The 27054-nt window shown below is 40.4% G+C and overlaps 1 protein-coding gene across 2 annotated transcripts in view; it reads right to left on the minus strand.

The window, feature by feature from the left end:
• dock1 (dedicator of cytokinesis 1) overlaps window positions 1-27054 on the minus strand; it is a 233058-nt gene that overhangs the window by 60671 nt on the left and 145333 nt on the right. For both annotated transcript variants that reach the window (XM_054800773.1, XM_054800780.1), the window contains exons 28-29: window positions 7637-7738; window positions 1965-2059 (exon numbers count right to left, since the gene is read on the minus strand). In XM_054800773.1, coding sequence (XP_054656748.1) covers window positions 1965-2059; window positions 7637-7738 — 197 coding nt within the window. The remainder of the gene's footprint in view (window positions 1-1964; window positions 2060-7636; window positions 7739-27054) is intronic.

A 27054-nucleotide genomic window follows, 5' to 3' on the forward strand; every position in this document is an offset into this window, starting at 1 on the left:
AATATTTTTAAAAAATCATTAATTTAATGAAATTACTTTGTAATTCCCCAATTTACGAACGACTAGCGAACATTTGCGGATACGAACACAAGTCGACTGCTCTATATTTTCATGTATTTTGTCTTATAACTCCATATTTATACTGCTACATCGAGGACAAGGAAGAGTAGACAGGAAGGCTAAGAGTTGTATGATACAACCCGGACAGAGCGTGTGATTAAAGTTAATGAAGAGTTAATAGGCCTGCTTAATTCTACACCACCCACAGAACACTACCTAGTATACGCATATACTGTATATGTATACACGTACATGTAGTACCTATATCATTGGTAATATTACCTTTTCCCCGACTTAAGAACAATTCGACCTGCGAACGGTCATCTGGAACCAATTGTGTTCGTAAGTTGGGGACCTAGTGTATTTCATAGAAATGGATAGAACGGTCTCAATTAAAATATTTACTTTAATTTGAGTTGGATGAATAGGTAAAAAAAAGATCAACTAACAAATATACTACAATGTGCAAAAACACGTAAAACAATTTTTTTTTTGTAAGGTCTAAACATATTTATTGGATGGAAATTCTGTCAACAATTTAATTGAGGTAGTCCAATTGGTTACACTTAAATAAAACATGGGTAAATATGTTGAACCAACCTTAAAAAGTTATGTTGGATTTACCCCTTGTAATTAACAGTAACGCCGATACATTATGTTTATTCGGCATGTCTACATTAAGTTCACTCAGCAAAACTGTCTCTTGCTAAATGAGCGTAACATAATTGAGTGGTATGATTATTATGTTGTATTGACCCCTTGTAATTGAGTAACATTAACACCAACACCTTAGGTTCAATCTGCAGATTTACATTTATGCCACTCAACAAAACAATTTCTTGCTAAATTAGCGTAGTATGATTGAGTGGAAATACTTTCCATAATTTTTTCAAATTATTTTTCTGTGTTGGTATACATTTTTTTGATGAAGCTCAGAATTACCATTGCAACAACACATCATCAATAAGGTAAAACTAACCTGTCTCACGACTGTCCAATCCCAGCTCACGTTCCCTATTGGTGGGTAAACAATCCAACACTTGGTGAATTCATGTCAAAATGAACAGCGTCCGAATTCCTTCTTCACACACGTCGGCTCTCTCTCTCTTTCGGTGACCTGTGTTCTTCAACTGGCAGTAGTCCTACGCGAAGCAGCCGTGTTTCTTTGTGTTGACAGCCAAATCCATTGCCATCCATTCCAGACTTTGCAATTTTGGAGGTATATTTATGGTGTTTATTGAATAATCCAAATCCAACAATGTTTTACATTTGATTTCAGTATAAATTGTGCTCACTGTAAACTCAAGTGTGTACAGGCATAACCAGCTCCCCTGAACGAGAGCAAGCACAGAGAATGGTGGCTTCTCTGCATTTTATGTTTGTTTCCTGAATGTTTTTGTGCACTTATGATGGACTCTCTTAGTAATAGCGAAATACATATTTTAGGATTAGTAGTAGTTCTGAAGTATAGGAGATGTCACGAGAGTAGAAGATGACCACACCAAGCTTCACGGGAGTTTTTAGCCATATATTAGCCACACCGATGTATAAACCACAGGGTTCAGAGTTTGAGTTTTTTTTTTTTTAAGCCCAACCACAGTGTCATTCTGCAAGGTCGGCGTGAAGAAAAGAGCAGCAAAGTACGGAATGATGCTCAGACTAAGTTCAGAGATTAGTGGGCAACATTTATAATTCATGTGATTGTTTATGGCCCGCGCAGGATGCTCATCTGATTGCCGCACTGCTGAGGCCTCGGGTTGATATCTGCATGGAAGGGGAACACATGAAACTATCCTAACCCACTTTTGACTCCTGTTCCTTAGCAACCACAGCGTTAAGATTTTAAAGCCGGTGTGTGTGTGTGTGTGTGTGTGTGTGTGTGTGTCCACCAATGTGGTACTTACTTGTTTTGCATCATGTTCATTATGACCCAATCTGAGGGGTAGACGTTCTTCCCTATGAGATCTTTAAACATGATGAAGGTTTCCATGAGGAAATCCTGCAAAACAAGAGAAAGTTACTTTGTTAGTAGTTTTTGCTCCCTGCACACTTAAAATGAGTTTTTGAGGTCAAAACAGCAAGCAATTCCTCTGCTGTAGGTGTAAAATCAGAGATTAAATAGGCACCAATGAGTAAAGTTTGTCCATCTTCTGGGTTCTGTAGTGGCATGTTTGGAGGAACAAATAAAAGCAGCAGACAGCTTTGAGATGTGGCCATGGCTGCAAGAGGAACAATCAATCTGTGCAAAGATCCAGCTTCCTCGCAGTGATTGTTTGTCTTGCCAACAGTGGCCTCACAGGGGAACCCAGTCAAGGTCACAGAGTTTTGCTCTGTGTTGAAGTTCCATGGGAAGTAAGGAGGTGAGGGACAATGTACTGATGCTACAAAAACAAGAAACACAACTATACTGTAAACTAATAGTCAGCATTATGCCTGCAATAGCAATCGGATTATTTTCAAGGAGAGAACTGACCCTTTTAGGGACAAATAAGTGCACACCAGTTAGGCCTGTCACGACAAAGTCAATCATTTTGCCGCCTCGATAAATTGACATGCGCATACATGCCTATTTGTTTTCCTCATCTCTCTGGACCAAAGAGGCTGGATGACTAGAGGGTTCACTCTACATATTTCTGTGCTCATTGGTTCTATAGTGGAATGAACTGAGAGAGTGAACCCTCCTGTCAGCCTCTTCCCCCAGTACGTAGAGGCGGGGCTACTAGCAAGTTAGCAAGCAAACGCTGAATGAAGGTTCAAAAAACATGCTTTCTAAGCCGAATGCCACAGCCCCGGCGTGGAGGTGCAGCAGAGCCTTCGTCCCAGCAGTCAACGCTTACTGAGGCGTTTGATCGGCAAAGTAAATAACTCTAGATAACTGCGTGTGCGATTTTTATTGGAGTGCTTTTTCTAAACAGGGGTCTACTTTTTATTGTTTTGGCTTATTATTGTGATTTTTATTTTAGCGCAATATTTGCTAAAAGAGACAGAGTCCATTTGATTTTCATTGCATTTTTTTCTTTGCTTTTTACATTTATTATGTTGTTTGTTTAACTTATTTAAAAGCTCTTGACATTCCAATTACAATGGTAAATACTCTTGAGAAATTAAAGTTTATTGCTTTTGATACAATGTACTGTAATTATTTTACCATATAGCTAATGAAAACATTGTTTCAAAAAATTTTGTCAATAATATTGATTACCGACAATAATTTGTAAGGCAATTATAGTCCAGCAAAATTTGTTATCGTGACAGGCCTAACACCAATTTATACATACACTGGCGAAGTTTTGAGTTGAAGCGATTTTTTCATTTGTTAAATAACTGACTTCTGTATGGAAAATACACAATAAAGCGGGAATTGAAATTGTTCATTCTAAAGTATTCTGGTCACTTTTAGCATAATGTACAACATTCTGATCTATTACACATTCAGAACATGGGTTATGCATGTATTGAGAATGAATATAATAATTCTGGATCTGAACATTAAGCCCAAGTGTAAAAAAAAATACTGAAAATAGCAATTTTTTAAATGTATATCTTTTCTTGCAGTCTTTTGCCACATTCTCAGGTCATTTTGTGTTAAAAGATACCCGTTAACCCACAACTTCCAAATAAAAATAAAAATCACTTCAACCTCAAATTGGGCCTGGGTTGGGATAATCTTTGGGCATAACTGTGTATGTACCATAAAAGTTGGTCAACACAACATTCTGGTCAAATGAAAACTGTAAAACGGTCATTACTTCATTAAAATGGAGGAGATCGATGTCATTTTTTTAACCAATACAGTATTCCCTCATTTAACGCGATTAATTAGTTCCAGACCAGATCGTGAGTGAATGTCCGCAAAGTAAGATTTATAAATTGAATATTTTCATAGTTAGAGCATAGAAAACCTGTTTACGACCTTCTAAATATGTTTAACATTACTAGAGCCCTCTAGACATGGAATAACACTCTTATAGTCACATTTACACTCCTATTACCCAATATAGTTGACATTATAAGAGAAAAAAAGTCATAAATAAGACAATAATGTAACATTACTGACACCTAGTGACCAGTGTAGAACACTGCATATTGAATACGTCTTCTGAATGCTGTGTCTTTCTAATATTTTAGTTCATATAGCCATTTTTAAGCTACCTGAAAATTCTTAATTTGGAATTTAATTTAATTTAAATTCGAAGCGCGATGAAACAATTAAAAAATATATAAATATTATAATATATATAAAATAATATATATAATAATATCATATAAATATAAATTACTAAATCATTATTAGTAACAAATATCCATATTTAAGCAAATTATATGTATATGTATATTATATGCATTTTCAAGCATAAAAATGGTTAAATGAACTAATTAAAAAAACGGCATTCAGAAGGTGCATTCAAAGACGTGATGCTATGTAGTATTCTACACAGGTCACGAGGTGTCAGTAATGTTACTGTAATGTTTGGTTTTGGTTTGGTTTGGTTTAATTTTATTTGAAGTTACAATGGAATACATCTGATGAATCATTTCACAGTTCCACATGTCCAAAAGGAGTAGGAAGAAGCAAAGCTTATTTAATCCTACCCCCCCATCCATTCCACATCGTGTACAGTACATATTATTCACTTCCTGTGTTCCATGTAATATTATTCTATATAATAATCAATGTAATAATAAATTAATAATGAAGAAAAAAGAAAGCATGACAGAACAATAAATATAATAGTAAATAAATAAGATGAAGGCAAGCATAATAAAGCAAGTTCAAGACTCTTCTGCCTTGTATTTAGCAAACATCAACTGCTTGTATTGTTTTTGAATTTGCTCATCTCTGTACATTGTTTGAGTTCCTTACTCAATCCGTTCCATAATTTAATTCCACACACGGAAATGCTGTGGGTTTTCAGCGTTGTTCTCGCAAATAAATGTTTTAAGTTTAATTTTCCTCTAAGATCATATTTCTCCTCTCTGATTGAGAAATACTGTATGAGGTTTTTGGGTAACAAGTTATTGTTAACTTTATGCTAACTTTGTCTAACTTTATTTTAACAGTTTGAAAATTTACTAAATCAGCAGATTTTAATATCTGTGATTTTAAAATAAAGGGTTTGTATGTTGTCTATACTTGGCATTGTGAATGATCCTTACAGATCTTTTTTGCAGTACAGTGAGTGAGTGAAGATTGCTTTTGTAATTATTTCCCCATATCTCCACACAATACATTAAATATACTAATACTAAGGAACAGTACAGAGTGTGGAGTGATTTTTGATCAAGAACAAATTTTGCTTTATTCAGTATTGAAGTATTTCTCACCACCTTTTGTTGTATATATTTAATATGACATTTCCAACTCATATTTGCATCTAGTATAATCCCCAGAAATGTCTTTTCTTTCACTCTTTCAATATCCACTCTGTCTATTTGTATTTGATCGTACGTATCCTTTCTGCTATTTCCAAATAGCATTATTTTAGTTTTACTTAAGTTCAAGGATAATCTATTTTTATTTCTCTTTAATATGACCATTTGATCCTTGACCTTTTTAATTAGTTCTTGTGTGCTTTTCCTCAGAACAAAAGGTAGTGGTATCATCCACAAATAATACCAACTTTAAGTCCTTTGTCACTTTACAAATCTTGTTGATATACAAATTGAACAGTTTTGGTCCCAATATTGACCCCTGGGGTACTCCACACACGATATTTAAACTTGCAGATGTGTATTCTCCTCGCTTTAAAAATTGTTTCCTGTTTGCTAGGAACCTTTTAACAAATTCAAAACTAATCCTCTGATTCCATACCTTTCTAATTTTGTTGTTAAAATATTGTGATTATTGTATCAAAGGCTTTTGTCAGATCCATGAATACTGCAACTGCACTTTTTCTGTGGTCTATAGCATTAGTAATTTCCTCCGTGATTTCAATTACTGCCATAGAAGTTGAAGTGTTAGCTCTGTATCCATATTGACTACCTGCTCGTAATTCATTGTTATTAATAATATGTCTCACCAGGTTCGGTAAGACATACACGGACTTGATTGCCGGAAAAACAGGCTTTTACTGCAGGTTTGACTTATCTCACAAAAAGCACAATAATAACAACATAATAATCATAATAATAATACACATGCTACAAGGGCAGCCTTGGCGGAGGCCAACGTTCACCGGAAACAGGCTCGACTTACTGCTGGCAATGAGAACCAGGCTCCTGCTCCGGTTGTACAAGGACCAAATGGTGCGCTACTGCGCGCCACCAATCCCGTACTCCCGGGGCACCCCACAAAGGACACCGCAGGGGACACAGTTGAATGCCTTTTCCAAGTCCACAAAGCACATGTACACCGGTAAGGCAAACTCCCAAGTAACCCTCCAGTACCCTTTCAAGGGCGTAGAGCTGGTCTAGTGTTCTGTGACCAGGACGAAAACCACATCGCACATCCTGTAGCCGAGGTTCGACTAACACTCATACCCTTCTCTCCAGCACCATGGAATAGACTTTCCGAGGGAGGCTGAAGAGTGTGATCCTCCTGTAGTTGGAACACACCCTCCAGTCATCCTTCTTGAAAATGGGGACCACCACCCCGGTCTGTCAATCCTGAGGTACTGTTCCCGATTTCCACGCAATGTTGAAAAGACGTGCCAAGACAGTCCCTCAACATCCAGAGCCTTGAGGAATTCTGGGCAAACTCATCCACCCCTGGAGCTTTGCCACTGGTGAGCATTTGGACTACCCCAGATACCTCAGCCACGGTGATGGAACTCTCCGTGTTCGTGTCCTCAGACACTATGGAAGATATGTCAGTGGGATTTGAGAAGGGCCTCAATGTATTCCTTCCACCGTCCGAATATAGCCTCAGTCGAGGTCAGCGGGCCCCTGTCCCCACTGTAAACAGTTTGGACTGGGCACTGCTTCCCCTTTCTGAGGCCGACCAAAAGTCGTGCCCCATGGCCTCACCGAACTCCTCCCACACCTGAATTTTTGCTTTGACTACCGCCGAAGCTGCGTGCCGCTTGGCCTGCCAGTACCTATCAGCTGCTTCAGGAGTCCCACAAGCCATCCATGCCCGATAGGACTCCTTCTTCAGCTTCATGGCAGCCCTGACCTCTGGTGGGTGTCCGGACAGTCGGGTCTGGAACCAATTAACCAAGATAAACAAACAACAAATTACTGTACAACTAAATGTGACCATGATCCAAGTTGCTTTTGAAGTAGAGTGGTCATAATCCAAGCAGCTTTGTCTACCTCTGCGTGCACATTAAAATGTCGGTACTCAGCTGTTGGTGTGAAACTCATGCATACAGTAGCACATAAATCCATGCTTTACTTTTCACTTTCTCACGCACCCCAAATCATTACTACAGTACAAAAAAATATATAATATTTTGTGTCGAAGTTAAGTTTATTTGTGTCTTTCCTGTGAACAATGGCCGCCAGAAATTCTCCCGCAACTTTGGCAAAGTTCCACTGAGCAACGGCTCGCCGTGTTAAGTACGATGAAGAAGTGTGATGCCATCCGCCCAGCGTCTCATCTGACGGACAACTAGCGCTGATAAGGCACACTCACCACCACATCGCTCCTTATCTTGCCAAAGGTGCCGATCAGATGGGCGTAATGATAGTCATCCATCTGTCTCAGTGTAGCGGTCATGCTGGCCACGAAGCTCCCCTGGAGAAGAGAAGAGAGAGGGGAAGAAAAGATAATATGTTCAATATACAATCAAGTTGGAATTGGAAAGGCTGATGATAGAATGTGATTCCTAAGGCTTGATTGGAGGGGAGTTCAGGCGCAAGCCTTGCCTCCTTTTCACTTCGTTCCAGCAAAAATCACAGTGTGGCTGATCTCATTAACCTCGCCGACTTCCCCTCTCTAGCTCTATGTCTCCTCTGATTATACAGCCTGTGATGTCCCTAAAGGCCCGGCCCGTCTTAGCTTGGCTCAGGTTAGCATGCGCTGCACAAAGCAGATAGCCGGCTGACAAGACCACGGAGGGAGTCGCTTCCCGTCATGGTGCCGAGACAAAGCCCACCAATACTTTGGGGTAATTAGTGGGCTTGGATGCAGACAGGTAGATTGACAACATCGCAAGAACAGAAGGATTAAGCTTTATGGAACGCATCATCAGCTATCAGGAGGCTGATTAGCGGACAAAAGCCGAGCAGGCAGAAGCATGAGAGCTGATGCAACTACTGTACTGTATATTCAATAAGCAAACAAATGATGCGCTTGCAATTACAAACACATCTGAATAATAAGACTAAGAAAGATGCACAAGTGGTCAGCATCCTGCAGCTTTATTTACCTCTGCATGTACTTTAAAATGTTGCTACAACGAACTCATGAGTAGCATTAATGTTGTCTATGTGCCAACATTAATTCGAGAGGGACAGAAACAGTCTAACCACCCCCCTACCAAACCAGAAGTTGGATAGCTGGGATTGGAAAATGCTAGTTGATATTGGCAAGCAACTAATATTTCCTCCAGAGACTGCAACCACCACCCTCAGGCCAGACTTGGTGCTATGGTCCCCTTCACGAAAGGTGGTCAACATCATAGAGCTCATGTCCCATGGGAGGATTTCACTGAAGAGGCCTACGAACGAAAGAAACTACGCTACACAGACTTGGCAGCAGATGCACAACAACGAGGATGGAAGTAGGATGCAGAGGTTTTGTGGCTTCCTCTACCATCAGGCTCATGAAAGACCTTGGCATTCATGGACAGGCTCTGCGACAGACGATAAGCCCAGTCTCTCAAGTGTCCAAAAGAAGCAGCCAGTGGCTGTGGATCAAGCGCAAGGACCCTTGCTAGGCTCAAAGCAGAGGGGGCACACCTGGAACACCAGGTGTTGCCGATGAGCTCTCTGGAGGTGTGGTGGGCCTATCAGTGGGCCTATCATCGAAACACCAATGATGGAGGGCACCCACATGATTACCCCAATGAAGTTTGAAACCCACCCCCCATTCCTACCCTTACCCAAAGATAGGGTGTGGGGGGAGCAAGCTCAGATAAACAAACCAGCATGTGAGGTGGCTTTACCAAATATTTAACACTATAAAGGCTTAATTTCAAGTCATAAGTGGGCTCATATTTTCACAAGCAGTTATCGATCCATAACTTAGCAACTACAAGGATGGAAGACTTTAATCAGGACTACCTCGGTGAAGGGAGGATTCTGTCATTCCAGACCTCTGATGAATATCTCAAAAGGAGAAACTCTCTGCCAGCTGTAATTAAGCACGGGCCGAGCCAAGCAGAGCAGAAACAATGCTGAACACTCACCATTGTCTCACATAACCCACATCTCCCCTCCTCATATTCTTGTATTTTCTAAATGGCTTATGGCAATATAAGTTACCATATAAGACAACGCAGAGCAAAAAAAGTGAGTACACCCCAAGCATTTTTATTACAGTATACCAGTAGTTTCTCAAGGGACAATACCATACACACAGCCATTATTGCCTAAATAGCGGGCAATACAAGTAACAAGATAATTGTGTCTACAGTCAAGCACGGTGGCGGGAGCCTCATGGGCTGCACAAGTGCCTCCAGCACCGGGGAGCTGAGGTTCACTGAGGGGAAACATGAACTCGAACATGTACACACATGATAGTAAATCTATAAAATAAATTTTTATAGCACAGTCAAACCTGTCTTAGCGGCCACCTTTATAGAAAGGCCACCTGCCTATAGCAGCCACTGAAAAATCCCCCGCAGCAAATTTACATGTTATAGACCCTGTGTATAGCAGTCACCTGTCCAACGCGGCCAGCGGCCACCCATTTTGTCTCCCTTGGTCAATATCTGAATGCATATAGCGGCCAAATTACCGACTCAAGTAGAAGCTTCATGCACGAAAAAGTTTTGTTTTCCAATCAATGAAGCCGTCGTGTGTAGACTTTAATTACTGAGTCGTACCTCAGTCACAATCATTCACAAGATCCACACAAACTCAGTTGTTCCACATAAAAAAGCCGTCTTCTTTTGAGCTTGCTATTTCCTGGTCAAACATGTAACTTTAAGAGCATTTGCACCAAAACATTACCGCAAAGTAGGCTGGGAACAGGACGTGCTCCCAGCGACGCTACAATAAAAAAAAAAAACATACGCTAGCATGCATGCGGCAGCGGCAGCAAAACTGAGTTCGGTTGTACTTAATTGAAGTATTTTATCAGTTATCAGTTATTATTAAGCCTCTAGCTTCCTTTTAGTAAGTAAAAACCTTGGCTATGATTGCACTACATTGTCATGTAGACCTACAAAGTACACTTGGAAGAACAAGAGGTGAATAAATGTATTGCAACTGATGTGAAACTCATGAGGGGTAGGATTAAATAAGCTTTGCTTCTTCCTACTCCTTTTTGGACATGCAAAATTGTGAATTGTACTATGTGATGTGCTACTGTTTGACTCATGCATGTTCAGGATTAAAACCATGAACCATGATAATAACAAGCCTAGTAGTGCTGTACAACTTTTATCCGCAGTCCGCAGTGCCCTCTACTGGTCAACATTATTATTATTATTTTTTTCCCTTTTTTTCTCTTTTTTTTCCTCTACTGGTCAACATTCAAACTGGACGCCAACCTGTCTATAGAGGCCACCTGTCTATAGCGGCCACTTTTGCAGACTCCCTCTAGTGGCCGCTATAGACAAGTTTGACTGTATTTATTATATCTTGTATAATAAATTCCATTCCAAAAAATCCCCATCACTATTATGTCTACTCTATTGAGTACTACCAGTGTAAATGTGACTATAGGGATGTTATTTCATGTCAAGAGGGCTCTAATAAGGTCATAAACAGATTTTCTATGCTTTACTTCGATTTATAAATAATAGGGGTATCAAAAGATGTCATGTTACAAGATCTCACAAGATCACAATTGTGACAAGTTTTCTCCTTCATAAAACAACTGTTTCGTGGGCACTAGGCCTGGGACGATAATAAATGAAAATTAACTAAAATATTTTGCCGGCCTCAATATATCGCCATGTGCATGTATGTCTGTTTTCATCGTCTCCCGCTTCCAAATAAGCAGGAAGAGGATTCACGTTGTGCATTGGTTTCAGCACAGTCGCGCGTTTGCTCCATAGAACAACGGCATGCACAGAGTGATCCCTTGTCAGTCATACAGTCTCTTTGTCTCGGTGGGTGGAGGCAGGGCCGCTAGCATACACACAGAGTAATGTGGTAGAAATTAAATTAGTAGATGTTAAATGTTAAAATCTTGTCTCATTCTCATAGATCCAGTCTCGTGAACGGAGTGTCTCGTGACCTCCCTAACTAATAAGGAATCTTACTTCGTGGAAATTCACTTATCAGGTCGGGTCTGAAACCAATTATCCGTGACCAATGAAGTATGACTGTATTATATACTAAAGTATAGCCTGAAGATCTGATGTGACACAACCATAACCAAAGACTTGTTAAATGACGACAAGCCATTCCGTCGTCTTTTTTAACATCACCGTGAGATCCAAGTCTGTAGTATGCAGGCCGGCATTCCCTTTATTCATTAGCTTCATTAATAAGAGCGACACAAACACACAAATTTTAAAGCGTTCAGAAGATGGCTGGCTGGTGCCCCTTGCAAATCCCTCACACACTAGCATAAGCCACTAGCATAAGCCACTTAAGCTAATGGCCATGCTAGGGCCAATCTTACATTTGATTTTTATTCCAGTAATCTGCAGTCTATGGCACTTCCAAACAAATGTAATTGCCGCTGGAGGTGCCGGGATCAGCTGGCAAATCCTGATGGCAAATTAAATAGAGGTGCGGGAACCAGCCAGTGCATTAGAGGGCCTGATGCTGTTTCCAAGCAAAAATGCGACGAAGGCTGCCAAGAAAAACGCATCCCCGGTGCTGTCACCGCGCTGCAATTAAGATCTAAATGCAGAACGAGAGCACATGCCGCTCCAGCTGTTTAGGTATGAGAAATAGAGATGTGAGGCGTGATGGCAAACTTAAGAAGGGATGCTGCAGAGTCCATAGTGGTGAACCAGCGTGGTGTGGTAGCCTTTTGCTGACTCCACAGGTCTGTCAGAATGGATCAGGGCCAAAAGACCAAAGGCCAGCATGTCCTCTCATGGCTCATCCATCTGCTTTTACACCTTGCTTTTTTTTTTAATTTTACTTTTTGTGGAAGCACTAAAGGACAGGAGCAAATCAACCAAAATCAGACAAGAACAAAAGAAATTGGGAAGATTCAAGAGTTTTATTGTCATATGCACAATAAAACAGGGACAGTCAAACTTGTCTATAGTGGCCACTAGAGGGAGTCTTCAAAAGTGGCCGCTATAGCCAGGTGGCCTCTATAGACAGGTTGCCATCCAGTTTGAATGTTGACCAGTAGAGGAAAAAAAAGAAAAAAAGGGGAAAAATAATAATAATAATGTTGACCAGGAGAGGGCACTGCGGACTGCGGATAAAAGTTGTACAGCACTACTAGGCTTGTTATTATCATGGTTCATGAATTTAATCCTGAACATGCATGAGTCAAACAGTAGCACATCACATAGTACAATTCACAATTTTGCATGTCCAAAAAGGAGTAGGAAGAAGCAAAGCTTATTTAATCCTACCCCTCATCAGTTTCACATCAGTTGCAATACATTTATTCACCTCTTGTTCTTCCAAGTGTACTTTGTAGGTCTACATGACAATGTAGTGCAATCATAGCCAAGGTTTTTACTTACTAAAAGGAAGCTAGAGGCTTAATAATAACTGATAGAATATATCCACCACCCACAGAACAAAGCTGTGCTAGTAATGTCTTACGCTTGTTTTTAATATTTTACTTTTTATACGGCAGTGTCATTACAGCTTTAGTTCATCGGGAAGTGACGGTGGGCGTCCCGAGCAGGAGAGCTAGGCTCAGTGCTAGCTGTGAGTTTGGAGAGAGTTGGGAAGTGTGTTTATGTTGGCATGGATGTAAAGTCCTGCAGTGTTCTCCGCTGTTAATAAAGCGATTAAAGTGCATCGGCGACGTGAGTCTCTCCTTCCTCACAACAAGCGGCATTACAGTATTGACCAGGCATTGGCTGGACAGCTATGTAGTGGGGCTTGTTTAACCTTCGCGTTGTGGGCAAGCAGGAAGGAGAGACGATGCTGAGAGATGTGTGTGTGTTCTGAGCTGCTGTCTGGTGGCCGCGTTCAATAAATAAAGTTGGCAGAAGCAACAGGAGAAGTTTCCTTCTTTGCTTCGGAGCTGAATAACACTGACAAGTTAACAGACTAGTAGCGAACGGAAAAGACGACGGCTTTTTTGTGTCAAATACAGAAAATGAGGACTTTGATGGATTTGTGGATGAGGATTGATCAAAAATAACGTGAGTACATTCTAAAATACTTCAGTTAAGTACAACCGAACTCAGTTTTGCTCCCGCTGCCGCATGCATGCTAGCGTATGTTTTTTTTTTATTGTAGCGTCGCTGGGAGCACGTCCTGTTCCCAGCCTAATTTGCGGTAATGTTTTGGTGCAAATGCTCTTAAAGTTACATGTTTGACCAGGAAATAGCAAGCTCAAAAGAAGACGGCTTTTTTATGTGGAACAACTGACAGTTTGTGTGGATCTTGTGAATGATTGTGACTGAGCTGGGACTCAGTAATTAAAGTCTACACACGACAGCTTCATTGATTGAAAAACGAAACTTTTTCGTGCATGAAGCTTCTACTTGAGTCGGTAATTTGGCCGCTATATGCGGTCAGACATTGACCAAGGGAGACAAAATGGGTGGCCGCTGGCCGCGTTGGACAGGTGACTGCTATACACAGGGTCTATAACATGTAAATTTGCTGGGAGGGGGGGGGGGGGGGGGGGATTTTCAGTGGCTGCTATAGGCAGGTGGCCGTTCTATAAAGGTGGCCGCTAAGACAGGTTTGACTATAGTTCTGCTATACAATGAAATTTTTGTTCTGTTCATTCTCCCAAAAAAATAAAAAAACACAAGAAAATGAATAAGAACATAAAAAACATTAATACCAATAAATTAAGCAACAACAACAGAAGAGACATGAATACCAATGAATGAATGAATGAATGAATAAATAAATAGTGCTATAAGTGTGTGCGTGTTTCGTTGAGAAGCCTGATGGCCTGTGGGTAAAAGCTGTTTGCCAGTCTTGTGGTCCTGGACTTCAAACTCCTGTAGCGTCTGCCTGACGGTAGGAGTGTGAATAATGAGTGTTGTGGATGTGTGCTGTCCTTGATGAGGTTGTGTGTTCTTCGTAGGACTCTAGCTTTATAAATGTCTTGCAGTGAGGGGAGGGCTGCCCCAACAATGTTCTGAGGTCTTGATCACCCACTGGAGTGCCTTCCTATCACGTGTTGTACAGTTACCGTACCAAACAGTGATGGAGGCGGTAAGGACACTTTCCATAGTGCATCTGTAGAAGCAACTCAGGATTGTGGTGAACATGCCAAATTTCCTCAGTCTTCTCAGGAAGTACAGTCTCCTTTGGGACTTCTTGATGATTTGTTGGGTGTTGTGAGACCAGGTGAGGTCCTCGCTGATGTGTGTGCCAAGGAACTTGAAGGTTTTCACCCTCTCCACCTCAGTCTCATCAATAAACAGGGGTCTATGCGGCTCCTTTTCCCTTGTTCTTGGGTCAATGATCATCTCTTTAGTCTTCTCTGTATTGAGAAGTTGATTGTTATTATTGTTATTATTATCACCAAGCTATGAGGTCCACCACCTCTCTTCTGTATGATGTTTCAACACCACCAGTGATCAGGCCGATGACTGTAGTGTCATCCGCAAATTTAATGATGCTGGTGTTGTTGTGGGAGGCCACGCAATCATAGGTGAAGAGCATGTAGAGGAGCGGACTCAGCACACACCCCTGTGGGGTCCCAGTGCTCACAATTCTTGAGCTGAATGTGCGATTGTGGACTCTGACTGACTGGGGCCTGCCTGTTAGAAAGTTAAACACCCAGTTACAGAGGGAGGGTGACAGGCCAAGTGTGAGGAGCTTATCTGTGAGTTTGTGGGGGCTGACTGTGTTAAATGCAGAGCTATAGTCTATAAATAGCATTCTGACATATGTGTCCTGGCCTTGTAGGTGAGAAAGGGTTGTGTGGATGGCAGTGTTGACTGCATCAACCGTGTACCGGTTCTGGCGGTATGCAAACTGTAGAGCAGGGGTAGGGAACCTATGGCTCGGGAGCCAGATGTGGCTCTTTTGATGCCTGCATCTGGCTCTCAAACATGTCTTAACACGATAAAAATGTATTTTTGTTTTTTTGTTCGCTGACCTTTTAATGTACATTACAGAAATCACAGTGTTAAAAATAACACTCAAAATATAAAACTTTGTTATGCATTTTAGTCCATCCATCCATTTTCTACCACAATGCGGGTGGCCAGAGCCAGTGCCAGCTGTCCTTCCAATATTTTCCGGGTCAAACACCAAAATTCGATTATCACTGGATAATGCGGTAGCCTATTCGCATGAACTTCCCTTCCTTAAATCAAATAGTCAGATCGCTAATTCTGGAAAAAGAAAAAGATACGGAGTACGGTGCAAAAGCACGCAGCACCAGAAGTCGTAATTATGGTAAGAAGTAATTTATTTATTATTGGATAGCTTCAGTGTAACAATGTTAATAAAAAGAATAACTTTAGAGGTCCTCCTTAAAAATGCCCACATTTACTTGTATTCAATGTTAAAAAATATTATATGGCTCTCAAGGAAATCCTTTTTAAAATATGTGGCTTTTATGGCTCTCTTAGCCAAAAAGGTTCCCGACCCCTGCTGTAGAGGGTCCACAGTGGCCGGGATGCTCTTTTTGATGTGGGTCATGACTATCCTTTCAAAGCACTTCATAACAACAGGAGTGAGTGCTATAGGGCGATAGTCATTCAAGCAGGTCACGTTGCTCTTCTTGGGTACGGGCACTATGGTGGTGGACTTAAAGCAGGTCGGTACAGATGCTTGTGCAAGCGACAGGTTAAATATGTCAGCAAGCACATCAGCTAGCTCTGATGAGCAAACCTGAAGTGCACGTCCTGAGATGTTGTCTGGGCCTGCTGCGTTTCGTGGGTTTGTTTTGTTCAGAACCCTGCGCACATCAGCTGATGTCACCATGAGAGGTGAGTCCTGTGTCTCCTGGGTCTGAGGTGGAATAGTAGCCCTCCAGCTTCTGTCTGTACTGTCTTTTGGCCTCTCGTATGGACCTCCTCAGGTCATATCTGGCCTTTTTGTAGTCCTCAGCGGTGCCCATGACAAATGCAAACGAACGAGCACGGAGCTTAGCCCTTACATCACAGTTCATCCAAGGTTTTTGATTAGGGTATTTTCTGTAATACTTGGTGGTGGTAACAGTCTCTATGCATGTGCTAATGTAGCCAGTAACAGCAGAAGCATATTCATCCAAATCAACAGTACAATCTTCCCTCCCCGCTGCAGTTCTAAACACATCCCAGTTTGTGCAGCCAAAGCAGTCCTGAAGTACTTGATCAGTTTCTTCATTCCACACTTTAACTGCTATACTTACAGGGGGAGCTTTTTTAAGAAGTTGTCTGTATGTTGGATAAAGGAATATAGAGATGTGGTCAGCCTTTCCAAAGTGGGGTCTTGGAACAGCCTTCAAAACACCTTTCATGTTGCTGTAGTCCAGGATGTTATTTTCCCTCATGGGAAAGCTTACATGCTGGTAATATTTGGGGAGAACAGTCCTGAGGTTGCAGTGGTTGACCCTCACAAATGTGCATCTTCTGGATGAATGTAAAAAATTCTCATAGAAAGACTAAAAAATTGTGTGGAAAATTTTATGGCTGGCCGTCTTATATGGCACTGCCCACCCAGATTCTTTTGTTGTCAGAAGGTTATAAGTCAGAAGTCAAGTTTAAGAGCTTAATAAAGGAGTAGAAACAAGCAATTGCAATCCCAGCGCTGGACAGGACAGTCAGCCCTCCAACCGAGATATTGGGAGGTCCAAACCGTCTCTTCCTCATAGGCCTGCTTTGGAGGCGGTACCAATGCTCAGGCAACTTCCCGTTAACTGTTTAACGGCCAAGAGACATGAGAAATGGCTCATAATAAATCAATGTGTATGTGTGTGAAGTTGATTAAAGAAGAACAGGGTGCTTTTGTTCCAAGAGACAAGTCTTAGTGTATGGTATCTCTCTGTTGCAGATAATACCTGCTTGCAGCTCTACTCCTACAACAGAGTGGGAAATTTCCCATCTCTAACAAAAGTCTTACTAAAAGAGCAGAAGCTGCTTTTCCCTTCAGGTATACCAAAACTTTGATATGTAAGACTTTATTTTCACGCTTTGAAACGGTCATGTTCTAATCTTGCGACATCTCGTATACTTCAGAACAGTCATTTTGCGCTTCATGCACACACCCTCATCATGGAAAACACACAAAGAAATGCATATGAAGCAGCTTTCAAGTTAAAGGCAATAGATCTAGCAGTTTTTGCTCAAGTCTGCCAGAGAATCCTGACAGTACGGAGCAGTGGCAAAAAATCGAAAGGCGAGACTGACTAAGTGTATGATGATGGAATTATGAGACTGTTCAATTCCGATGCTGAAGACAACGAGGAAGATGAAGAGAGTGATTAAAAACTTTTCTGGTAGGTTACTTTTTAACTAGCTGTATTCCACACACTGTTAAAAAAAATAAATAAATAAAAGTTGAAAAAAATCTGTGTAACATCTTTCTGTGTCCTAAATATCCCATGTTACGACGTGGACTGTGACTTATAGAGAGATGCGACCCATATACTGTATGTACAAATCTTTTTTTCTCTTCAATTTTAGTGCTCAAATTATAGAGACAAGTGCTGGTCAGTCTCTTAAAGGTGTGTACCAAATTAGGTGGTGATATGGCTAACACCCTAAGGTTACAGTGGAGCTTTTGGAGAGCACAGAGCTGTGTGAGAAATTTGAAGAATTATCAAATTAAATAATGCCATTATGTGGTGTATTTGTCAGACAAATAATAGGACAGGAAATACAATAGGGGTGTATGTTTTGACAAATTTTCACCGTTTTGTGTGCAGCGGCTTAGGAGTAGAAGAGTTACACCATGGGGTATTTGCAGCTATGGCTTGAAAGCTGTTAATGTAAAAAGACAACAAAATAGTTTAGTTTTAGTTTAGTTTAGTTTATTGAACATGAAGGTTACAATGGAATACATCTCATGAATCATTTTCACAGTTCCACATGTCCAAAAGGAGTAGGAAGAAGCAAAGCTTATTTAATCCTACCCCCCATCCATTCCACATCTAGTACAGTACATGTTGTTCACTTCCTGCATTCCATGTCATGTTTTCTGTGATAGTCAGGATAATACATAATCCATATCGGTAAGTCCCAAAAATAAGTGAATAAGTAGTAATAGTAACAATAAGTGATAATGAATAAATAATTAGATAAATATGAATAAAGAATTTTTTTTTCTTTAAACAAAACAAAACAAAAAATAACAAACCTGACAGAACAATCATTGTGATGGTCAAGACTCTTCTGCCTTGTATTTAGCAAACATCAACTGCTTGTATTGTTTTTGAATTTGCTCATCTCTGTACATTGTTTGAGTTCCTTACTCAATCCGTTCCATAATTTAATTCCACACATGGAAATGCTGTGGGTTTTCAGCGTTGTTCTCGCATATAAATGTTTTAAGTTTAATTTTCCTCTAAGATGATATTTCTCCTCTCTAAATTGAGAAATACTTTATTAGGTTTTTGGGTAACGAGTTGTTATTAACTTTATACATTATTCTAGCGGTTTGAAAGTGTACTAAATCTGCAAATTTTAATATCTGCGATTTTAAAAATAGAGGGTTTGTATGTTCTCTATACTTGGTATTATGAATTATCCTCACTAATATGTGATATTAAAAATAGAGGGTTTGTATGTTCTCTATACTTGGTATTATGAATGATCCTCACTAATATGTGATTTTAAAAATAAAGGTTTGTATGTTCTCCATACTTGGCATTGTGAATTATCCTCACAGATCTTTTTTGCAGTACAGTGAGTGAGTGAAGATTGCTTTTGTAATTATTTCCCCATATCTCCACACAATACATTAAATATGCTAATACTAAGGAACAGTACAGAGTGTGGAGTGATTTTTGGTCAAGAACATATTTTGCTTTATTCAATATAGAGATATTTCTCGCCACCTTTTGTTGTATATATTTAATATGACATTTCCAACTCATATTTTCATCTATTATAACCCCAAGGAATTTATATTCTTCCACTTTTTCAATATCCACTCCATTAATTTGTATTTGGTCGTACATCTCCCTTCTGCTATTTCCAAATAGCATTATTTTAGTTTTACTTAAATTCAGGGATAATGTGTTCCTGTCAAACCATGATTTTAATATAACCATTTCACCCTTGACCTTTTTAATGAGTTCTTGTGTGCTTTCACCAGAACAGAAAGCGGTGGTATCATCCGCGAATAAGACCGATTTTAAGTCGTTTGTTATTTTACAAATGTCGTTAATGTACAAATTAAACAGTTTTGGTCCCAGTATGGACCCCTGGGGTACTCCACACGTGGTGTATAAACTCCCAGATGTATAATTCTCCTAGCTTTACAAATTGTTTCCTTTTTGCTAGGTAGCTTTTAACCCAATTCAAAACTAATCCTCTAATTCCGTACCTTTCTAATTTTGAAATTAAGATATTGTGATTAATTGTATCGAAGGCTTTTGTCAGATCCATGAATACTGCTGCTGCGCATCTTCTATTGTCCATAGCAGTAGTGATTTCTTCCGTAATTTCCATCAGTGCCATAGAAGTTGAAATGTTGGCTCTGTAACCATATTGACTGCTAGTGAGTAATTCATTCTTATTAATAAATTTGTCCAACCTATTATTAAATAGCTTCTCCACAATTTTAGAGAATTGTGGTAACAAGGAAACTGGCTGATAATTTGTAAATTGGTGTTTGTCTCCTTTTTTGAAAATTGGAACCACCTTGACTGTTCTCATTTTGCTTGGAAATATTCCAGTCTGAAATGAAAAGTTACCAATGTAAGTTAACGAGTCTGCGATCTCATTAATGACCTTTTTAACTGTTTCCATTTCGATTCCATGACAATCAGTTGATGTTTTTGCCTTAAAATGTTTAACAATATCAGTGATCTCCTTCTTGGTTACAGCAGTGAGAAACATAGAATTAAGATTCCTATCAATGATATCATTCCATTCATCAATTGTGTCTTATTTTGGAATTTCTTCTTCCAGTTTTGGTCCAATATTTACAAAGTAATCGTTAAACATTTCAACTACCTCCTTCATGTCATTCCTGTAAGTGTTTCCAACCATGAAATAGTGGGGATAGTCTGCTTTCTTAAAGTTGTTCTTTATAATACTATTTAAGATGCCCCAAGTTGCTCTCATGTTATTTTTGTTCTTATTTAGTACATGACTATAATATTCCCTCTTACACACTCTCAAGATAGTTGTCAACTTATTTTTGTAAGTCTTATACTTTTGTTCTGCTTCTTTAGTTTGTTGAATGATGAATGTCCTGTATAATGTGTTCTTCTTCTTACAGGCGTTTTTTAGTCCTTTTGTCATCCATGGCTGGTTGTTTTTCTTTTGCTTCTTGGGCTTTTCTTGCCAGGGACAGTTCTTATCGTAGAGCTCCATGTAGGTACCTAGAAAGTTGTCATATGCTTCATCCACATCTGTTGCACTGTAGACCCTCTCCCAACTTTGTTCTTCTAGATCTTTCCTGAAGGCACGGATGCTGTCCTCTGTACGCAATCTCTGAAAAGTCTTTTTTGCCTCCACCTGTTTTTTCTTATAATGTTCATTGTAAATTGTGAACACTGGAAGATGATCACTGATGTCACTAATTAGCAGGCCACTGATGGTGTTGTTATCAAAGTCATTGGTGAATATATTATCGATGAGGGTGGCACAGTGGTCTGTTATTCTGCTTGGTCTAATGATTTTAGGATATAAACTCAAACTATACATTGTATCCGTGAAGTCGTCTATTTCCTTGCACTTCTGTGGTTTCAAAAGGTCAATATTGAAGTCTCCACATATGAAAATAGTTTTTTGACCTATGTCTGTAAACGTTGTCTTAATCCAATCCTCAAACATCCCAATCTTTGACTTTGGAGTTCTGTACACACAACTTATTAACACATTTTTGCTTTTTTCTTTACAGATTTCAGTCGTTATGCATTCTAAAATGTTATCAATGACAAATGACATATTCTTTACCATTTTGTCGTTCAGATGTTTGTCCACGTATACGACCACACCTCCTCCATTTGCATTGTTCCTGTTTGCACACGTCATTTCATATCCTTCCAGCTCGAAGTCCATTCCTTTGTTAGCATTGATCCAAGTTTCTGAGATTGCTATAACTTTGAAAGGTTTTTTGAATTGATTCAAATGTTGTTTAATATTAGTAAAGTTTGTGTAATGCTTCTGCTGTTTATGTGGATGATGGATAACTTGTCGTCGTTGATGAAGCTGTTGTTGTATTGCTCCTCCGTATAATAACGGCAGTCGTTTGTAATGTGAGAGAAAAAATTTAAGTCCGGATCAATATCTTTTTCCATATCCAATTGTTTGTGATCTGTAAAGTAAAAAGTGTCCAGTTGTAGATCTTCCTGTAGCATATTGAAGCTGTTTTCCTCCATGTTGGGAGACCTCAGTATCTTTCTAGGTCCTTGATGTCTTTGACAACAAGAACTCTGGCCTCTGGTCCTCCATTTGCTTTGATGAAGATTTTGCAGTTTGCACTCCATGTTCCTTGAATCTTTCCTTGCTTCCTCAGATCACGTGCTTTCTTCGCAATCTCAGCGTTGCGCTTGGTCAGGTGGTCATTCATGTAGACATTTGTTCCTTTCAGCTTCTTTCCCTGTTTCAGCAGAGCAACCTTGTGTTTCCTATTAGTGAATTTGACGATGATGACGGGTGTAGTACGGTTCCTCCCATACAGTGGGATACAAGTATCAATAGATTGGATGTCTACATCCACATTCTTTGATTGCAAGAAAGCAACAACTTGTTGCTCTGTTGAGGCGACATCCATTTCATCTGGTTCTTCAGTATTCGCCACTGCTCTGGCATAGGACCTTGGTTTGATTCGAAGTCCCGTCACAACCACGTCATTCATTCGCGTGTTCTGATCCATGTCATCTATGGTGTTTTTCAGCTTCTCAATGATTTTATCCTTTTCTTCACATTCCTTTTTGAGAGTGGCTCCCAGTGCAGCATAACTTTCCTGTAATTCTTTATTCTCCACTCTCAGACCTTGCATTTCCTTCCTTAATATCCCCATATCGTTTTGCAATGCTCTCATACCTTGCATTTCTCTTTGCATGTCGGTGGTATTATCTAGCAGAGTTTGAATTACTCTTTGCATGGAGTTGGAATTCTCCACAAGTAGCTTTAACTGTTTTCCAAAATCCTCCATGGTATTCATCATGGTATCCTCACTCTTTTCCATTCAGCTTTTTTCTTGCTTTTTTGCTCGGTGTTTAACCTTCTGTAAGGCTCTCGCTGTTGCTTTATCTATATTTCCACTCAGTTGTGTCATCTGATCAACTGTCATTCTTGGCAGGTTTTGGCGGCGGGTGTGGTACTAGGTGAGCACCTCCAGTTGTCTCAGGAATCTGTTCTAGATCGACATCTTCCGTATATATGACTGAATCTGGAGTACTTCGACCAGAACTGCTAGAGCCACCGCTTGATGCGCTGCTTCTCCCTCGAGCCTTTGACATTGTTACTGTTGCTTCGCAACACCGTCAGTTAGCTGTTGGCTTGTGGTGTAGTGCCTTCGATGATTAATAGTCGTTATAACAGCGGGTTTGCCACACCGGTATCACCGGTATCTCACCAGAGACTCACCAGTCCACGTAAGCCGGAACAAGCTGCACCGGATAACTCCAAATGATTTAAAATCCGGCTTCGTGTGCTGCTGTCAAACCGCGGCTAGCATGATAGCTTGCCTTTAACGGCTGTCGGCTCCAACTGATTGTCTGTTTTGGATGAGTTTGGTCCACTCGCAGGTCTGGATTGAGTCAGAAGTCTCAGCACTCACTTGCAATGTTGTACTCACAAGTTGTGATCGCAGACTGTATTCACCGACTTCGCAAAACTTGAAAACTCCGGTAATAGTGGACGGAGCTTTTCCGTGAGCGTCCTTTCCATACAACAGGACGTTATATAATAAATAAAGTCCTGTGTGCATATTTGCATTTGCACGATAATTCCCAGATACAGCCAACACTGTACAATTTCAAGGAAATCACTTGAGTGTCGTTTTGCGGTATCCTACTAACTAACCAACCAACAAACCAACACAACAGAGGTGAAAAACAATACGTCTTGACAAACAACACTAGCAACGTATAATGCTATTCATCCGCTGACATCTAGCATGAATGTGATTTAATTTCAGTCCCAAAAGGAACCTGCTGTCAGAACAGGAACAGCAAACTATAACCAAGGATGGAAACAAGCTACTATCCATGCATCAAAAATTCTATGTCAGTCATCTAATGGCCACCAATCCAGCTCAAGATTTTATCTAGTGAAACGCTTTTTCGCTTGCTGAGCAACAATAAACCAAAAGTCATCGCCAACCTCTATCACAGTATCCGGAGGCTTTTCTGGGGTCAATACCCTTTTCATGCTTGAGGGTAGAAATGAGGCAGATTCTTTAGCAGAAATTAAACAGAGGTGATTAGCCAGGAAAAGGCCAGATCCATCATAAATGGCGCTGAATCTGAATCTCCTGGATAATTTATCTCACTCACACGACTAAATTCAAGTTTGCTCCGGCTGTGAAGGGTTGACCCATTAAAAAATAAAAAAAAACACAAATAGCTTTTAGGCATTTAATTATGCCTGCAGGGAAACACTACTGCAGTCTCTGGGGGGGAGGAGTCAGGCTGTGCCTCGGCTCGTCTCTTGAGGAGACAAAAGTGACAGTGCGACAACATGAAAGATGAGTATTTGAGAGGATGTGAGATTCAGTGGTGATGCCAAACATATGTGTCATATCCAGTTGATCAATGTGGGCTGCACAAGGACAAAAAACAGCACAAAAACTGGCACAATGGCTCAGCAAGCCATAAACACGGCCCTTGTACTAATCATGCACGTATCGTATCATGTCATATCGTATCACCCTAAATACACCCTATATCAAAACAGAACAAAACACCTTATGTCAACCTCACTGAACCAGGATAAAATTCCGTTATAAGACAGCTGGATGTGCCACCATTCCAAGAAATCGTCATTTGCCAGAGATGGGTAGGGGGAAAGATGTTAATGATCATTGCTCAGCCAGTGGAGCAAATTATATGGATGGAGGGCCACTGTGTGGGTCAATAATGCCGTTGTCAGGTCTTGGAGGCAGAACGCTGTGCACGATGCCCAGATTGCCAAGGCTATTTGTTACCTAACCAGTTTGAAACACTGTGGCTGAAGCACTGTCAATTAGCCTACAATCTTTACTTTTGGAGGGATTTAGTGGTCACGTTGTCTGAAGAACCGGTAGGGTGGTTCAATACCAAAAAGAAGACGTTTGATGAGAAGCCCAAGAGGCTGCAGACAATGAGGGGAAAAAACCCTCCAATTGCTTTCGATGAGTCATGACTCGTCGTCGCTTCGCAAAAACTGAACTGTCGATTTGCTCCAAGATCCAATCTTCGCTATCAGCTGAACAACTCTCTCCTCAGCGGAATGATCCATTCAGACACTCTGGGCTGTAATGTACCGTGTGCACATGGATGCACTATGGAATCTCAGAGGACTGATTTGACATGAAGGAGAGTGATAACCGTAAGGCTGGCAAAATATGCTTTAGACAGGACTAAAAATAAAAAATAAAAAAGAACAAAAGCTATGTATGCAGAAAGATGAAGAACATGGTGAAGATACTCAACAAAAGCTCTCTAAATTATAAAGAAGCCAATCTATAAATCCATTTACAATCCCAGCACAGCCCGCAGCAGAGAGAGCAAGTATGCAGCTTCCTTTGACCCCACCCCCCAGCTCTGCATACGCGAGACATGCAGGGCGGCAACGACATCAAATAAGCTTCCGTGGAGGACTTGAGGCTCTGAGGAAATGAAATCGTTAGAGAGAAGAAGAGTCACTCTGGCTGACTTGTCCAATGTCGCCAGGTTTATCCGAGTGAGAAACAGTTTGCTTTCACAAGCAAATCGCTGAACACCAACTAATAAAAAGAAGACAAGGAAATGGAAAAGACTTTCTTTGCCCGAGTCCAAACCCAGTGGACAAAAGCACCCTCTAGGTCAAGTGTTCATTAGACAATACCATTAACCCGGTTCTTATTGACTAAGGTCAAATCACCATGAAGGTTGGTACACACCTTTAGGTGATGGACAAGCATGGGTCTGTAAAATTTGAGCAGGACTAGTTCAAAAGCAGGGCCGCCTTCAAGCAAAACTAATTGTCCATAAGTCATTGACCATTTGTTTAATGATTTAACACTTAACACTACATTTATGCTAGCACACCTTCTAAAGCATTTTGAGCACAAATTCAATTATGTTAATGTTAGCAGGCATCTTAACTATGACAAACACATGTTTGAAGCCTGGTAATAAAATAATTAAGTAATCTAAATTTTCACTTACTCCAACTCTGACTTCTGGCTTTTTAATACGAGAGAAACCTCTTCCTCACATGGAAGGAGCAGCTGCTGTCAGGGGAGTTGCAGCTCAAAACCATGGTACCTGAGGCTTAGAAGGGCTTCCCTGCAAAATTATGAGGAGAATGAGGGCAAGCCATAGCTCCAAAAACACCCAAATTACTTTTTTGTGTGGTACAATTAAGGTGTACTCACACGAGGTCAATCATGCTGTGCTTGAGCCCACTTCAGACCTATAATTAGGGCATTTTTGGCTAATATGAGTGAGACTGATCCTCTGTCTAGTTTGGTAGGCTTCCCCTCCTTTGGCACAAATGGAAGAGTTGTAGCCAGGGCATGGAAAGACTGCATTAACAATCAGTTCCAGACCTGACAGCGATAAATGAATTTCCGTGAAGTCGGATTCCTGATTTATAAATGAAATACTTCGTACTTAGAACATAGAAAACCTGTTGGTGACCTTCTACATCCGATTTTTAATATTATTACAGTCCTCTAGAGATACAATGAACCCCTATAGTCACATTTACACTTCTATTAACCAATATAGTAGACATAATCACAGAAAATGAGCCATTTAAGACATAAATAAGACTCATGCTTGTGTATGTTTCAATACAATGACCAAGTCCCAAAGATCTACCTACTACTATAAATATAGAAAGTATATACAGTCAAACCTGTCTTAGCGGCCACCTTTATAGAACGGCCACCTGCCTATAGCGGCCACTGAAAGATCCCGCGCCACAAATTTACATGTTATAGACCCTGTGTATAGCAGTCACCTGTCCAACGCGGCCAGCGGCCACCCAGTTTGTCTCCCTTGGTCAATATCTGACCGCATATAGCGGCCAAATTACCGACTCAAGTAGAAGCTTCATGCACAAAAAAGTTTCGTTTTTCAATCAATGAAACCATCGTGTGTAGACTTTAATTACTGAGTCCTAGCTCAGTCACAATCATTCACAAGATCCACACAAACTGTCAGTTGTTCCACATAAAATAGCCGTCTTCTTTTGAGCTTGCTATTTCCTGGTCAAACATGTAACTTTAAGAGCATTTGCACCAAAACATTACCGCAAAGTAGGCTGGGAACAGGACGTGCTCCCAGCGACGCTACAATAAAAAAAAAAACATACGCTAGCATACATGCGGCACTTCTTTGGTTGTACTCAATTGAAGTATTTTAGAATGTTATTTTTGATCAATCCTCATCCACAAATCCATCAAAGTCCTCATCTTCTGTATTCCACACAAACAAAGCCGTCTTCTTTTCCGTTCGCTACTAGTCTGTTAACTTGTCAGTGTTATTCAGCTCCGAAGCAAAGAAGGAAACTTCTCCTG

The sequence above is a fragment of the Dunckerocampus dactyliophorus genome, chromosome 2 (genome assembly GCF_027744805.1).
Source record: "Dunckerocampus dactyliophorus isolate RoL2022-P2 chromosome 2, RoL_Ddac_1.1, whole genome shotgun sequence".
In the NCBI taxonomy this organism is placed as follows: Eukaryota; Metazoa; Chordata; class Actinopteri; order Syngnathiformes; family Syngnathidae; genus Dunckerocampus; species Dunckerocampus dactyliophorus.